Below are 17,962 nucleotides of genomic sequence, written 5' to 3' on the forward strand. Positions count from 1 at the left end.
AAAAGGTGTGGACCCTGACCCATAGGATGGAGGAGTAACAGAAACATGTTTCTCAGCTTGATTCTCAGAGAGCTACCCGAAATAAACGAACCATTCAAATAATCAGCAAGGAAAAAGCACTGCACCGGGTTCTCCTTTTCTAAGCACTTGTTGTGAGTTACGGGATGTACCATTTCTGAACTGCATTCAGTATTCATGGACTCTTGTTTTCTTGTCGCGGCGGATTTCAGCGACGGGAATCGGGGCGAGCCGAGGCCGTGGGGCAGCTGGGTGACTTTAACAGCGGGCACCTCTGCGGTGTCTGGGCACGTCTGCGAGGGCATTCCCAGGGCAGGCAGACACTTTCGCAGCTGGTCGGAGAGAATCACGCCTCCCTGTCACATTCCCCAGATCTGTGCCGACATCTACAGTCCGTACTCAATGCAAACCAGGTCAGACCCCGGCCTCTCTCGCACGGCGTCTGGCTGCTCGTACACAGTACAATTTCACTGCCTCTCACTGCTACTGATGGAGAACATCAGCACAGCTGCCAGTGCAAGGAGACGCGTGTGCTCGTCTCTTGTGCAGCTTTTAAGTAGCTTGTCCATGCAGCCTTATCTAGCTGTTACTCGTGACCCAGTGGGATCTCAGACAGAGCTGGACTTCGGCGTCTGAACATCAAGCCACCTCTCTGTAATAAAGATAGTCCTCTTACAGGCCCATCCTCTGTGCTTCTCCAGCAATAAAAACGCCCTCTGAAGCTTGAACAAGACAAAGCAAACCAACCTCTATTAGAGGGGAAAGCTAAATAAAAAGTATCCAATTAAAAGGTGACTTCTGCTCAGTCAAAATCCACCAACTTTCGCCCTGCTCGAGACAGGACAGCAGCTCCTTACCAAGATATCAAGATGCTTAAATTAGTCAATTTGTCATTTTTGACAATTTTTTTTACACAGAATAGAATAAACAGAATAGAACCGTGTGGTTCACAGGTAGAATTAAAGGCTTAAAATGCAACCAGTGCTCTCAGGACCTCAACGGAAATGCTTACAAAGACAGAGCTTACTTCTATCACTGTCTGGATTCTTACAGCTTGCTTACGTTTCGCCAGGCCTTAAAGCCTGCTGTTTTTCGCTTCCTCTCCTATAGCTAACTGCTGTCTGCGATTATCTTTGATAAAAACGCCTGACTATCCATAACACGTCCTCTGTACTTCATACAGCTAAGTCAATGATGCTCATAGCACATATTTAACTACTTGCCCCAGGCTCTGCTCCCTTAAAGGAACTACCCTACCTACTGTACCATGAGATTGTGATGGTACAAAAACTAGTTTTGGGGAAAGGCTGCTAAATAAGAAAAAAAAAACACTTCAAGCCTGTCACACCCCAGTTCAGCACCCCTGTGAAAGTCAACCACTTCTCCAGCACCACCTTCAGACTGGACCTGGTCAGTTTCCTGTTGTGCAGGACAGGACTGTCTGTACGGATACAGAATATCCATGTAACCACTGAAAAAGTTCACTGTATTCTTAGGTTCTGCACTTCTGGTATCTTCACTGCAATATATTTAAATTTTGGTTTTCAGAAAATGTCTTCCCCGTGTGGAACAAAGGATGTTAAGCATCCTGATTTTATTTCACAAAATTCATTTTGGGGGGTTTAGCTCATTATTATTCTAAGCTGTCCATACACAGGTACACACAGGCTTCACTGACTGAGCGTGTACTGCAGTGAACCAGGGCTCTGTGAATATACAACAGAGTTAGCTTCATGGTTGGGATCAGGGCTGGAGTACATCGCGACACCCAGATCTACAGAGATGCAGCACAGAAGCCAGAAGTGCTGTCTCATCGGGACACTCTCGGGATACCATACAACACAGTGTGTGAACGCTTTGGACTTACGGAAATGCACATGGCCGATTCGGGCTGGGTGAAGGGCAGATATTTTTCCAGCTAGTGTTTGTTTGTGCTGTATCCAACAGTATATGGTATATAGATACCATACAGTGCATAGTACACGGTACTGTACAGTATATATTTCACCACGTCCTAGAACAGACAGTCCTGCTCTAGAATCAGTCCAGTAAAGAGCACTTCCTGGAATCTCCTACATTGTCTGGCAGAGGGAACCAAACATTTTCAGCCCTGTACACAGAATATTATGAGGGAACCTGATCCAAGAATTCAAAATCCTCAAAAGCACCAACCGCGTCAACCCATAAAGACTTCCTTATGATCAAGAGTGAAGCACGAACCAGAGGAATTTAAGGGAAAAGTGCTTTTAAAACCGAAAACGGGAGGCACCTCTCTACCCAAAGGATTATGGGTGTGTGGGTTCAGCTACCCAGCCATGTTGTATGTTGTTAAAGCCCCTAACCTGGATTCCACCAAGGACTCTCGGATGAATTAGTGCCTAACGGCCAAATGAGCTAGATAGGCTGAATTAAGCAATTAACATTTTACATCAAAGGTTTCCTTCAACGTTCCAGTGGAAGGAGTGGTGGGTGAATGGAGATCAAGCCACACACTGGCTGGACTGGAGGGCTGAGCTTCTTTAGTTTCCCTGTTCCCGGCTGCAGTCCCCCTCTCCTCGGCCAGTCTGTTAGACTCTGCCTGAGGTCCGTCGTTGCAGCTCCTCTCTAACGGGGAGCAGATGTTTGGCCGGGAGATCAGAGCAGCAGCCAGGGGGAGTGATCCGAAACGCAGCTCCTCTGATGTGGGACAGCTCCACACTCCATCGCCCAAACACATGGAGACACACACACCCACACACACAAACACAGATAGGCAGACTAACACGCAGACTCGCAATCTCCGACCCAGACACAATCCAAATAAACACAGACACCCAGAAACACATAGGCTACTGGCAGAGATAGGTCTTGTTCACTCCCTGCCAAGAGGTCTCCAGTAATGCATTTGAAGAAACAACACCCACAGAAATTTAAGCAGCCTCACACTTTGCCAGGCAACAACTGAGTGGGGTTTTCCATCATTACTGAAGGAATATAAACTGTTAAAATCCATGAAGTCCAAACTCATTGGTGAAGAGAAAGATGCTCATGGGACAATACAGACCCTGGCAGACAAGTGGAGGAAGACAGGAAAGCAGCGACAGAGGCTCAGACAGACTGCTGACCATACTATACTAGTGACAGCCCATGATTTTCTGATATTCTAGGCCTTGGGCTCTCAGTCCTGGTCCTGGAGTTTCCCAGCGTCTGCTAGCTATTGTTCCGCACTCAGTCCTGGGTTTCAACAATACCCTAAAGCTCATTATTTCCAAGAACTTCATCACATTGATCTTTATGCGATCTCTCTTTAAACTTCAACTCGAACTGCAAATTAATTAAGCATTTGCTTTCTTGTTTCTGACTAAACAGCTCTTGATAGATGACCTCTACAGTATATACTGAGCACACAGAGGTGACACTATATTGTTCACTCCCTTAGAGAGTCTGTGTTTTCCCTTCTTATGTCTACTTTTAGTTCCTGTTACATTTCAGCTCACACACCTGGATGATGTCCAGTAGAACAAGAACCACCAGGCATTAGGTACTACAGGACTAGCACTGAGAACCACTGACCCAGGCCATAGACACTGGAGACAGACTGACCAGCCTGCCTAGAGAGGACAGGCTCAGTGACCACAGCTTGGCCACAGAAACTGGGCGACACAGGCAGACCTGGCTGCCCAGAGAGGACAGGCTCAGTGACCACAGCTTGGCCACAGAAACTGGGAGACACAGGCAGACCTGGCTGCCCAGAGAGGACAGGCTGTGCTCCCACTGCCAGCGGGGAGGTACAAAGAGACAAAAAGACAAAGACGTACAGAGGCAGATGGACAACAAGAATACAGACAGACCTTCGTAGACGGAGATGATGTGGGGGTGTCGGAGTGAGGACATGATCTCGATCTCCCGGCGGATGTGCACCATATCTTGCTCGTCTTTGATCTTCTCCTTCCGGATTGACTTGATGGCCACCTAGGAGAGAGAAAGAAACGGGGAGTTACAACAGAGACACCCTGGACAAAAGCAGGACACCCCAGCTATGCAAAGGGAACATCAAAGGTCCCCAATCCCCCCAAAAGCTCGGAATGAAATGGCTAAATGGACCAATGGTGCACTTGTACATGCAATCACACGCTGGGAGATACAGTAGGATTGCAGAACAGTAGCACGGCACATTTTAGTACAAAAACACATAAGAACAGCAAAATCTCGAGTCTAAGGGGGTGAGCAGCACTTCTGAAATGCCGCGGCCATTACACACAGATTTCATCTCAGGAGTCCAGGATCCGCAACGTGAGTGGAGAGCGTCGCTGGCCAGCACGCCTTCCTGCTGCGAGGACTCAGACGGATCGGCCACCTGCCGAGCGGAAATACGCGTTGGAGAAGAGAAGAACCTCTGTATTCGGAACAGGGGGCCTAGATCAGAGGGACACCAGAGACGGGGGTCTCCTGCCCCAGCTGCAGAGGAGCACATCGAGGCTACTTCCACAAGGAAGAGGAGGAAGAAAAAACAGCGTTGGGGCTTCTGTGAGGTGTGACTCACAGCTGACGAAGGCTCGACCAGTGGGGCCACTTGTGCCTTTTCATTGTGATTACTTTCCGGCAGTGAATTCACCTTGAATGGTTTCTTTGCGTTCTAAAACACGCTGTGGGTTGATGGACTCAAGGTATTTTATGAAGTGCATCAGCTTCCCATCACATCAATCCCACCACATCATTGCACGCAAGGGTGAACACCTGGGCAGCAGAAAAGAGCCCCTGCCCACCTGAGCTTGCTCCACGGGAGGGTCCGCACTTGCCCTGTAGCGGAAACCGAAACAGGTGTCACAGCCCTGTCTCAAGGGGCCATATAATATCCCCAGCGCCAGGGGATGAAACAAACTAGATCTGTGGCTCCATCACCTTTTCCTGCTGGGCGGAGAGAGAGGGCGGGCGCCGTCGGGGTCATCCAGTCCGCTGGCTGACCGGGACATCCCTGCGGTCTCCTGACCGCGTGAGGGGTGCGGGCCGCGTCTACAGAAGTGTGTTTCAGCCGGCGTTTACCATACTCCATTCGCTGCGTGATGACACTAGTTGCATGATAGCGATAGCTATGGAGCGCGCTGCACAATAAAACTTAATTGACGCTTTGGTGCCGCAGCCTTCCGAAAAAGCCATAAAGTAAGTGGAATGCATTCAAGGCAGGCTGAGCATAACTGGGCGTGTTCCGCCGCTCATATTATTAGGGTTGTTGTTGACGCCCTCATCCGCGTTTAATAGGCATATCAGATGGCAAATTATGGGCATGGATCCGTCTGTTTCATAGGAGATGGCGTCGTGCCACCATATGCCCTTATCCCAGGCTGGCAGGCGGCAGCGTGAAGCAGGCGGAGCGTCAGCGGGCGAGGAGCGCGCGCCAGGCTGCGTGACGCAGTGGGACCCAGCTGCACCCCGGGTTGGAGGGGCACGTCCTGGCGGGCCTGCGTCACAGGACTGGGGGGTTCGGATCGTTTTCCTCCGACGACGGGTCTGCACAGCAGAGGGAACCGAGCTGACAAGTCTATCCTGAACCGGTCTCCTGGGCTTCTGAGCTCCCCAGGACCCGCCGTGCTGCGGGTTCGAAGGGGATCGGGAGCACTCGGACCGAGAACAGGGGCAGGCGCAGAGAGGAAGATCCGCTGGCACCTGTGTCTGATTTTCCTCTCGGGTCCTGGTGACCCACATGCCTGCTGGCTTTCGTTCCAGCTGAGCCCTCAGTGACACAATCAGACCCTTCATTGACTTAATAACAACAAGACTGATCTGAACTGTTTGCTCTTCGACATGTCGGAGCTTTAACCGTGGTATTTAACCCCGAGCTCTAAGCTTGTGACTCGAAAACAAAATGCACATATTCAACCGAAGCAGCTCCTTAGATCCATTGAGTCTTCATTTATCTAATTAAGGCGGCAGGGAATGAAAACCCGCAGGGGTGTGAGTCAGCAGCACCAGGATTGGAAACTACTGCTCTAGAAAAAAGGTTCAGCACACAGGTGCCGAGGTCTGCTCAGCTCGTCCTGGTGCCCGGCTCGTTTGAGGGGTCACTGTTAAATCAGGGAATAATTTACCGCAGGGGGAATTCAGGGTCGTTTTTTTCTCATGAGGGGAAAAAGAGAGAAGAGCAAGGCAGCTCCTTCTGTTTTTAAATAATGGTTTACAGGGGAATCCAGTGAGGCAAAAGCAGGTTATAGACCAAGTGAGTGTGGTAGAGGTTTACAACAGGACTGGCCCGGCCTCTGTTTCACTGTTCGCCAGCTTTGATCTCAAAGGTACCCTATATAACACGTGAGATGATCGTCTACATCATGCAACTAGATTATGGGGGCACTGATAAAAGATGCGACAACTCCTTAAGTGTACACAATCACTCGTGTTGACATTGTCAGCAAAGATTTCTTTGTTTTATTTTTCACTTTGTGGTCAAACGGTGGAGGTCACTGATCAACCGGCAGCTCCATCAGCTATATAACACAAAATAAGCTAATCAGAAAATTGATCTCTGCTGTGGTGCCCCCACACTCCTGTAATCCTCTGCAATCGCTCGTCACTGAGGGCAGTGTCTGCACAAACAGCGCTCACTAAAACCCATCCACAGACAGGCCCCATGTGGCACTACCATGGTAACGCGGCCCTGCACGCAGGCAGAAGGATATGGACTAATTATTAATAGATGAAGCCCGGACACGAATTAGAGCAACAGGAGAAGAGAAGAGAGAGGGTGAGGGAGGGAAACTGGAGTGTTAAAAAAAGTAGAGGGAATGAGTAATTGAGCCAGCAAGAATGTAGGCATAAGAACAGAGAGGGGGGGGTGCAATATGGAGAATTCGAGGGAGAGAGGGCAGATAAGGCGGTGTTTTGTGTCAGTACTCCTCGCGGCTCTCTCATCCTGCTGTGTGGAGGATGATGGAGAGAGGAGGTGTGAATCTTGCCAGAGGCACTGTTGTACAGTGCTAACTGACTGACCGGGCCTGCGTGTCTCACAGCAACACACAGCGTGTGTGGGGGGGGCGTGAGGTTTCAGCTCTCCTCCTGCAGTTCCAACTTGCAGAGGCACTCCTTTACGCAAAGGTGCGCAGCAGCATGGAACAAATCTACCCAGGTAACGTCGTTGAAGCCAGATCCTGGCTTCTTTCGTTTCTTGAAAGAAGCGAGGGTGTTTCCTTCTACAGAGACAGAGGCGAATTCCATCGGAAAAAAAGAAAAAAAACTAGGACAGCAAATTCCACACTTAAAAGGCTTGCACAGAGGCTGCCTTTGAGAAAAAGAACAAGTGTCTTATAAGGAATCTGGTCGTGTTAATTCAAGTGAAGTGGACTTGAGAACATGCGAAAGGCTACAAACAAAGCGGGGCAGTCTGGATATCTGTTAGGCGAAACTGTGGTTAAGAGCATAAATTGCCCACTGTCCAGAGCGACGTTATCATTGTTATATATTTCAATTTCTCTTTTGTATGAGTCCTGCCCTCCTACTCCCACTATTCCCCAGTGTCTCCCAGGCATGTGTGCAGCAGACCAATCGCTCTGATCTCGTCCTATGCAAGGCACATCACAGAGGACGACAAGCTCAGATGGACCCCTATTCCTTCACCATGTAACCTTGCTCCCTCACCAGCCCAGGCCCTGTCAGCACCCACAGCAGAAAACATCCTACAGCAGTTACCGGAGTCATTCCTGGAGACATCGACGGTGTGAAGGCTCCCTAAGCAAGCATGGTTAACACTGACCGGAAACTGGACATCTGGTTTACCAACAGGGCCGGATGAGCTGAATGAACTCTTCCCATGTGTCACCGCTGTCCTCTTATGGTTATGAGCCAGATGTTGATCTGGGAAAAACCAGGATGTGAGAGCCAAAACAACGACAGACCAAGATGGCTGTATTACAGGCCAAAATCTGCACCATGCCACTACTCAGAGGAGTTACTAGGGGCAACCCAATGAGCAAGATGGCCTCCGCTCACTTGGGATCTGTCTCCGGTAATAGAGCACCTCCTTTTCCAGCCAGCACACCAAGGACAGCTAAAGTCAACTGCCGATGACCCTCCTCAAAAGTGGAAATAGTCAAGAGATTCGGCAAAGACTCCCAGTGCCACAGCCCATCGCACTGCGTCCCCCAGCGTCTTGCCCGCGGACAAACCCATCCCCTCCAGCCTGCCCTGAACCTGGGAGAGACTCTCAATAGATCATTAACGCAGCAGGCTTTGATCCCAGTGCCAGCCGGGCCCCCTGTTTTAAAACCCTGGTTCGGGCTTCAATGGCTGCTGTCTTAAATGAAATGGTATCATTGTTAGACACACAAAGGACTGCATTGTGGGCTTTCCAAACGGATGCAGTTTAACATGACATCCGTTTGATCTACGTAAGGTTATACCCCCGCTCCACTGTACTTTAATGACAGGCCTCTCTTTCTCGGGCCACTGTGGCAGATTAAGAGCACAACCTTCCAGAGAGTTAAGACGCAAGATTTCACATTTTAAAGATCTGAAGGGTGTCCTCTGTGTTGTACACACAGTACAGTATGTATTTAAAACACAGATCGCACAAATAGATGAGTGGGCACGCCTGTACCTGGTTCATGGACCATAATATTTCAAATTTACCTTTAAATACAGTGAACACTATAAAACATTATGCAATCTGCAGAAATGGCTCTCTGAAAACTTTCAGTTTAAGCTTCAGAAAAAAATGGTCAATTTCAATGTTTTACATTATTATACTAGACAGGCTGTGGTCCCTGAGCCTGTATTTTGTCTGGGTCTGTTTTTCACTGTATTTTCTTATCCTGGTCAAGTACTTGTGTATTGTCTTTTCACTGCCCAGTAATTAGTCTTCTTGCGTGTCCTTTCTCTCAGCACCTTTGCAGGATATTAACTTTCTCGGCAGCTTTCATTTCCCGCTGAACGTGCATTTTCATCTGTCGCTATCGACTCACAGCCACGCTGTCAGCACAGCCTTCTAGCTGTATTTCTCCACAGAGGTGTGCCTTCTCTTCGTCCACCTCTTTTCCACACGACCATGTCCCCGTCAGCCCCTGCTGCTCTCTCCCTGCCATATTTTAAGACTCATCCATAATCTGCAATCTGTGGCAAACTGAAAGAGACTGATGAGTAAGATAATAATAACTGCTTACACTTATATAGTGCTCTTCACTCCACTCAAAGCTCTTTACAGGTGATGGGGACTCTCCACCACCACCAGTGTGCAGCCCCCACCTGGATGATGTGACGGCAGCCATAGTGCTCCAGTACACTCCCCACACACCAGCTCTCAGTGGGGAGGAGAGCAGAGTGGTGAAGCCAGTTCAGAGATGGGGATTATTAGGAGGCCATGACTGGCAAAGACCAATGGGAAATTTGGCAAGTTACACCCCTACTCTTTTCAAGAAACGCCCTGGGATTTTTAATGACCACAGAGAGTCAGGACCTCGGTTTTATGTCTCATCCGAAGGACGGCACCTGTTTACAGTATAGTGTCCCCATCACTATACTGGGGCATTAGGACCCACATGGACCACAGGGTGAACGCCCCCTGCTGGCCCCACTAACACCTTTTCCAGGTATAAAGAGACAGAAGTAGCAAGACTTATGGCCCTAATAAATGGGTAAATACTTATTAAAATTAATTTCAGAATGTTAAGAAATAACAATAAGCTATTATTATAAACCACCAGAGTCCTCAATGTCGTTCTTCCGTTGTCTCACCTTAACTCCTCTACACCACTTCCCTGATGCCTCCTCTCCCTCTCCTCGCTCTGCCTCTTTCTCCTCCCTGTTCGGTTCATCTCCTCTCCCCCTCCTCCTCCTCCTCGTCTGTCACCCTCCCCTCTCTCACCCCCATGGAGGTGTCTGCCTGCGCGACAGCTGAGTCAGCGACCACTGCTGGCCACAGAGGAAAACGATGCCTTGTGCGTGAGCCCATGGCCGAGGGCTGGGACTCAACAAACCCACCCAGCTGGCGCGCTCTCTGCTGGGTCTCGCAGGTGGCACCCTTGTTCTGCCACCCCAGAGCACCCTTCCCTCCTCCAGCCATCTCGGCGTCTCAAATGTCAGATAACAGCAGCGCCTGCAACTGGATCACAGCCAATAGGAAATAAAACAAAGAACTGAGAAAGTCTTTCATCGATTGCATTTGTCAAACAAACTAATAGGCTGATATTAAGCAGCAATTGCTTGTAGGCAAAGTGCCCATTGTTATATACAGAGCAGTACTGCTTGCACTGTAACCCAGTTTGACATGCTGTATCCTGACTGCTCTGGCCAGTCAAGAGCACCTCTGGGTCCAGAACCAGTTGCTGGGTTTAATGGATAGAGAGGATATCGGTTTACTTTTTTGACATACAAGATTTATCAGAAACAAGCCTGCCAGTCATCACAAAACATCAAGTATTACAAAACAAACCACGTATAAAGTCTGCTAATAACATTCTTTTCCAGTTCAAAGGGGCGGGGGACAGTGCTAGGGAGAAATGAGAGAAGGAGAAAAGGAACAGAGAATACAGAGACATAAATTCAATTTATTGGGAAGAAAAAATAACCCATCTCTCCCAAAATCTCCCAAAGACCTCCATTCGGAGTAGAGACTGTAACTTAAAGTCCTGGACTCTGTGTTCAGCTGCATCGTTGACAGGCCTGGTGACCCTACCTAATCGAACAAACGAGCTGCAATAGATACAGCCTAGAACAAACGAGCCGCAACAGACACAGCCTAGAACACCAACAGATGCAGTCTAGAACACACAAGGCGCAACAGATGCAGCCTAGAACGCCAAGACACGCCGCCTAGAAACAAATGAGCAGCTATAGAGACACTCTAGAACAAATGACCCGCGATAGATGCAGCCTTGAACATCAATAGATGCAGCTTTAAACAAATGAGCTGCAATAGATGCAGCCTAGAACAAACAAGCAGCTATAGATACACCCCAGAACCAATGAGCCACAATAGATATTACCCATGTCTTAGTTCTGAGGTTCATAAAAGGGACTATAGAAAACAAATGGGGTGGCTGCCAAGGCAGAGTGCGATTGGATTAAATCCGCCCCCCTCCACATCCAAATATCAGCACACACTGGGTCATTCTTAACAGACCCGCCAAAAACGTCCTTGGCACTATTCCACCCCACCGCAGAAACCAGACCTCTGGGCACATCACTCAAGCTGTCGGGGACGAGACTGGGCTGCGTCCCGCTGCTGGGCTGTGTCCTCCCCTCGGACTGTGTGTTAACAGAGGGGGATTGTCTCTCCTCGGGACAGGCGGGGGAAAGTGAAGGCAGGCCACCCCTCCTTCAGGGGGCCAGCCGGTCACACGTCCACTTGTCCCAGCTCCCCTCCGCGGACACCCCGTGCTGGATCAAAACAGACCAGGGACAGAGGAACTTTCCCAAACGGAAAAAGGAAATCAATACACATCTTGTCGAGCGGCGCGGGAGGCCTCCTCTCCCCCGAAGAGAGGTGCCGTCCATGCGCCGAGACCACCGACGAAAACGGGCAGGCACATCAGGCGCGGAGCAGACACTCTGTCCTTAGTGCTGAACGGCAGTCAGGCGGAGGCTGCAGGCCCTGTGTGCGCACAAAGGCCGCGGGATATTTCATCCGTGCGCCCAGGCCGGATTTTTAAACATCCGCCTCGTGCACCAGCCGACAAACGTGAACAGCCCGGGAGCCGCGCAAAAAAAGCCAGACTCCGCGCGCGAACCCAAACAGCTCGAGGCCGCCGCGTATTTATAGAGGGCTGACTCAGTGGTCACACTCCGGTGTAACAGCTGTTTCTAAACTCGACTCGAGCGCCGCACGCAGCGCCAGGCCCCCTCTTCCAGAATAACACGGAGCCCGCCGGACGCGGCCGCTGTTCGCGAAACGACGCCACACGCTGGGCTCGCCGACCGCCACAGCCGCCGCACACCCCTGGGACAACACCAGCAGGGCTGTGGCCAAGGGCCGGCGTCACACTGCTCACTGGAGTGACATTCCTCCTTCACAGCCCACAGTCTTGATCTGACGGCGTCCGTAGCGACAGCACCCTAATGCGTTTGTTTACACTGCTAGGCTGCAACAGGCAACTGCATGTCCTGCTCGTCCACGCAGGGCTCGGGCCAGCAGCAGGGTATGAGGGGGGGAGAGAAGGTTCATTTACCCACAAAATGTTTTTTCACTAGATAACTAGGAACTAGATAAAAAGGCCAAGACAATAAGCAAGACTTTATGCCCCTCCAGGATCTACGTCGGACACACCTGCTTTCATGGCTTTTGAGTGTGGAGCCCCATACTGAGTGAAAGCCTCGCTGCTGTTATCTTAAGCACATACTAAAGGAACAACTCAAGAGTCTGAGAGGTTCTGCTGCCAGACAGATAACTGCTGTCAGCCCCTTATCCAAGCTCTGCAAAGGCGCTGAGCGTACTTGTTCCGTGCACGGCTGAAGCACTCCAGGCATCAATCCCTCTCGGACTCAGACGGCACGTCTCCCGCGTCTCTGCTTTTTTAAAAAAACTCACGTTTACAGACGTCCTAGGTATGGTTCTCACACTGAGAAATGGCTCAGGCCAAATGTTCGGCATCACCCTAAATTTATCTGCAATGCCCTGACCTCTACAGGCGGTGTGGTTTCCCTCAATCCGGTTCGGAAACCGGACACATGGGAATCTGTTCAGCACCGATTGGCGAGGGACACTGAAATCAGGCAATAGTCAGGTCAGGCTAAAGTGAGCTAGATGGTGCCCTGGTGAAAAGTGTGAGACAAGTCAGTTCCATTCACCTTTAATAATAATTCCTTACACACTCATATAGTGTCCACTGGAATGTCCACTCACTGTGCTTACAGGTAATAGGGACTCCCCTCCACCACCACCAATGTGTAGCCCTACCTGGATGATGTGACGACACCAGTTCTCAGTGGGGAGGAGAGCAGAGTGCACCAGTACGCTCCTCACACACCAGTTCTCAGTGGGGAGGAGAACAGAGTGCACCAGTACGCTCCTCACACACCAGTTCTCAGTGGGGAGGAGAACAGAGTGATGAAGCCAGTTCAGAGAGGGGGATTATCAAGAGGCCATGATTGGTAAGGGCCAGGGGGACGTATGGCCAGGACACCGGGGTTACACCCCTACTCTTTTGAAGAAACGCCCTTGGATTTTTAACAACCACAGAGAGACAGGACCTCGGTTTTATGTCTCATCCGAAGGACGGTGCCTATTTACAGTATAGTGTTCCAGTCACTATACTGGGGCATTAGAACCCACACAGACTGCAGGGGGAGCGCCCCCTGCTGGCCCCCACTAACACCTCGTCCAGCAACAACCTTAGCTTTCCCAGGAGTCTCCCATCCAGGTACTTTCCAGGTTCACACCTGCTGAGCTTCAGTGGGCTGCCAGGTGTGAGCTGAGGGGTGAATTAGCTGCTAGCTTTAGGTCTGGCAACAAGTGAATTGTTTTGTGGGTTTTGAGGACTTATCTCTTAAGGCACTACAGTCACAGTGTTTATATTCACATGGACTGCAAGTATGCGCCAGAAATGCATTAGGCACTTGCGTGTGGACACACCCACACAAGTAAGAGCACACACAAAGAAAGATTAGAAACAAGAGGTGGTCATTTGGAACATCTAGCCTGCTGGGTAGTTAGAAGTTAATCAATCCCAGGATCTTATCCCTGAAAGAAACCAGCTATCGGCTTCAACACCACAGCTGAGAATTTTGTTCCATACACCCACACCCCTTGGTGTAAAGACCTGCCCCCCCCCCCGCCCTGTTCTTGGTTTTAAACACACTTCCATGTAGTGTCCACATGTGCCCTCAAGTACACATTGAGATCATCAAGTCCCCCCAAACGGTTCAAGTTACAAGGACGTTAATTTAAAACAAATTTCATCTTTTCGCTCTTTGTCAAAAACAGTTAAGAGGAAAAGCTGACTACAGTCTTTAAAGAAATGCCAAACAAATGACTCCAGCTGTTATTCAATGAAAGCTCAGGAAGCAGAAGATAAATGAACTGAAACGTGTTAAAAGTAGATCCCAAATCAAAATGACATCTATATTAATTTTAAAGGAGCATCAATGCATGGATCAGACTGCCAAGCCACACTGTACAGGATGCTATGCTGGGGTGTTTCATAGTTCAGCTTGAAGATGCACAAAAAACATGCTGACAGCACAACTTTCCAAGCACTTTGCTTCAATCTTTGCTCTCTCTCCTGAGCCCATTTAAAATCCCAAGCTAAGTTTCAATTAAAAAAAAACCCACTTAATTTTGTTTCCCTCGTCTCGGTTGTCTACAAGTTTGCCTCCGTTTCCAGGTTTTGAAAATTCTGCAAATACAGAGTAAATTCAGATCCAGAGCAAAAAAAAAAGCTTTGAAAATCCCTCCTATGATGTTGCGAGCTGTGTAAAGAGCCAAGTGGTCTGTTCTCCTCATGAAACGACTTTATGTTCTCGTAAAAAAAAACGAGCCCCTGTCCCATCAGCGCTTTCTCCCGCGCTCAGCAGAGGGCTGAGGTGCTGCGCTGTTTTTCCACCCCGAGCTGGTCGACTTTCTCCTGGCACAACTCCCCACCCTCCCCCGGTGGCCTGGAGCTCTGGAGACGGAACGTTCCCCTAGCCCTGCCTATTACACTGGGCACCCTGACACCCCCGGAGACCACATCTAGAGCCTGCTAAGGCCAGTGGAAAGCCCTCGGCACGCGGCCTGGCAGCGGAAACATGGCAGACATCAGCAGCGAGCTTCTATCTCCTGTGATCTCCCAGGAGCCCATCGCAGTCCGCAGCAGTGTGCCACATCGGACTTGGAGAACCAGAAGGAAGCACTACATCTGCTCTCTTCAGGCAAGTGCAAGGCCTGTAAGAAACAGACAGCAGTCCTACCCCTCCCACCCATCATGCATACTTTAATAATAATAATAATTCCTTAGACTTATATAGCGCTTTTCTGGACACTCTTTACAGGTAATGGGGACTCCCCTCCACCACCAGTGTGCAGCCCCACCTGGATGATGTGGCGGCAGCCATAGTGCTCCAGTACACTCCCCACACACCAGCTCTCAGTGGGGAGGAGAGCAGAGTGATGAAGCCAATTCATAGATGGGATTACAAGGCCATGATTGGTAAAGACCAGGGGGGAATTATCCCAGTTATGAGTTGCAGGGTGAAAATAAGAAGTGCGTATTCACGCTAAGAGAGTCGGGTGTCTGGAACAGCTAGTTCAGCCAAGTTGTTGACGCCAACCCAACATTTTAAAGGAGCGGATGAACGAGATTCTGGAACGAGCAACATCAGGCTTCATCTGACCTCGGCGCATTCGGAGCCACGATCCAAACAGTGTGAAAAGAAGAAAAAAAGGTCACTAAGGGAGAGAGGGGCTTCCCAAATTAAAAGGAACTGCAGTTGCCTGTAGGGTTTGAAATGCCCTGCAACGTGAGCACACGTGTGCACGCCGTGACGGTGATCTGGGAACTGGTGAAGGGTGTGCGGACGGAGTGGGTGAGAGCAGACGCCGGACTGGCCAGCGAGCCAGTGGGCGAGAGGCGCGAGATGAAGTCTGCGACTTCTGCACTGAACCCGGTCACCCGGGTCTCTGACACACGCAAGGAGCCACATCCCCTCCCGGCGCCAGGCAATAAAGGAATTTAAACGAACCAGTAATAGGTTTATTCCATGCTGAAAAGAGATTAAACGAAACGCAACGTTGCGTTTTGTTTCTTCTCTTTTCAGCATGGAATAAAACCTCTTGCTCCTTTGCAGCCTACGCGTGCTGACGCAGCTCCCCACCTGAAGGAAGTTAAATGACCCACCGGCAGGAATCGACAGTATATGCTCCGGCCGCACAGCCGCAATTAGGCACCGCTGCGGTACCGGCTGGTAGCAGAGCCGGCAGGACACCGCCGCTCAGCCGCCCTGTCGCCGGTTGGGACAGCCCGTTCAAGCCGAACACCCAGACCGGCGACGGTGGAATCGCCAGAACAGGGATGTCGGCATCTCAGGCTCCCCAACGCACACACGCGTATGGCTTAAAGAGTTTTTTTTTCTTTTGATTTCTTTCTTTCACCTCGCGGAAAAGCGCGCCCCGGCTCCCTCACCTCTCGGCCGGAGTCCCTCTCGATGGCCTTCTTCACCTTCCCGTAGGTGCCTCTCCCCAGGGTCTCCAGCAGCTCGTAGCGGTGCTTCAGGTTGTGCTTGTGGTGGTGCTTCTTCACGCTGGGCACCCTCCGGAGCTCGCCCGCCCCTGCCGAGGCGCCCTCGGCCCCCGGGTCGGCAGGTAGCGGTCTGGGGAGGCTGGCTCTCCGGGGCACGGCGGCCGCCTTCACGGCGAGCTCTGCTCCCGACCGGGAGAGCTTGCGATTTGGGGGGCAGGTAACGTCCATTGTGAGACCGGGGTAAAACAAAAAAAGCCCCGACCTGTCAAGTCTTTTCACAGTTCTGTATCAAAGAGGAAGCAAAACACCTACAGCGACGCTAAAAGAGTTTTTTTTTATATATTATTATTATTATTTCTGGACTCTCTTGCTTGGCAGCCCACTTCTGTGTGTGTCGGGGGCGGGAATCGCCGAATCCGTGTCCAGTCGATCGGTTCCCCCGACTTGAACACAAAAGAGTCGATTTTCAAATTTAGGAAACGATGTCGTCCGTTTTTGACAGGCACGTTAAAAAACTAAAGTGCATTTACTTTGCAGGAGAGAAGAGGGTGAAGGAGAAAACGGGGTCAGGTGAAACGCGGAGTTGCCAATTTAGGGGAATAAAACTTTAACTAAACAACAACAACAACTAAAAATTACATATGTAAAAGCTGCAGTCAGTCAGCCTTCCGTCCACACTTTCGTTTTTCACGCCAGGACGGCGTCCCCACGTACACAACCGAGAGGTCCGTATCGAGGCAGCGAGGGATTAAAATATATATTTTTTTTAAAACGGTTTCAAAACGCAACCATACAAGAATAACTCAATTAAAACCATCCCGGATCCCGGTTAATTAGCAGGCGGTTTTTTTCCGTTTTCGCTTCTCGTGCTGAGACATGTTGGCCCGAAGCGCCCCCCCCCCTCACCTCCCAGTCCACACCGTTACACAGCGCAGGCAGCGTCCGGGAGCTATAGGTGCCAGTCAGCCCGGAGACTAGAATAAGAAGCCAGAAAAGGCACCGGCGTCACCGACGCCCAGGGAGGCAGCCCGAAGCCCGGCGTCCGGCTGGAAAGCGGAGCTCATTTTGTCCACAAACCGAGCGCGCAGTCTGCCTGTCTGTAATCCGTGCCGACGCCGTTGTCAGAGGTGTGCGGTGTATAGTTACAGACGGGTGAAGCGCTCGCTGCAATGCCATGGTCATTATATTCCCTTTCTCCCCTGCCCTCTCTCTCTCTCCCTTTCTCTTTCTCATCTGGAAGGCTGTGAATAAGGAATGCGAGCCGTATGCTGCCGGAGGCGGAGTTACGGAATTCCGCTACCTCCTCCCCTCCTCCCTCTCGCACTCTCTCTCTCTCACCCTTCCTCATTTTTGGGAGGGGGGCTGGATCGCGCCCTCGCCCTCTCAGACGCCCACGGTGCCTGGAGGCAGTGGGCAACGCCGTGGAGGAAGCCTGACTGACCCGGGGCGGCCGAGGCAGGAAACACAGAGCAAGGATGCGAGAGCACTGGAAAACCCGAGAGCTGACTCCAGTGCACAGCAACATGCGTGCTGAGTGTATAATTCTCCCCGGCGTTACTCCTTGCACAGTACACGGACGGGCGTACAGTAAATCGCAGGGATATCCAATACTGGAAACTCCACAAAGGTAGCACCCCAGGTCCAGAGCTGCAGAGAGAGGCAGAGCCCACCACTGAGCCACCTGAGACAAACCCAGTTTCCCTTCTGTTGAAGGAGAGCTAGGCATACTTACCAGTTAAACCAGTTGAATGCTGGATGTTAACAGGTGTACATGATCATCCCACCTCGTTTTTTATTTTTATCATAGCAGCCATTTAAGAGCTTAATGA

At 50.5% G+C, this 17,962-nt stretch overlaps 1 protein-coding gene across 2 annotated transcripts in view; it reads right to left on the reverse strand.

Annotated features, from left to right (window-relative positions):
* Positions 1-17,436, reverse strand: part of nuak1b (NUAK family, SNF1-like kinase, 1b) — a 33,108-nt gene extending 15,672 nt beyond the window's left edge. Inside the window, exons 1-2 of one of the 2 annotated variants that reach the window (XM_069192652.1) lie at positions 16,077-17,436; positions 3,849-3,969 (exon numbers count right to left, since the gene is read on the reverse strand). In XM_069192652.1, the coding sequence (XP_069048753.1) occupies positions 3,849-3,969; positions 16,077-16,361 (406 nt within the window). In that variant the 5' untranslated portion in view covers positions 16,362-17,436. Of the gene's footprint in view, positions 1-3,848; positions 3,970-4,258; positions 8,983-16,076 lie in introns of those variants that run through there. The other variant, XM_069192653.1, reaches the window with a different exon arrangement.
* Between the last annotated feature and the right edge of the window lie 526 nt (positions 17,437-17,962).

This window comes from Lepisosteus oculatus, chromosome 7 (genome assembly GCF_040954835.1).
Source record: "Lepisosteus oculatus isolate fLepOcu1 chromosome 7, fLepOcu1.hap2, whole genome shotgun sequence".
NCBI lineage: Eukaryota > Metazoa > Chordata > Actinopteri > Semionotiformes > Lepisosteidae > Lepisosteus > Lepisosteus oculatus.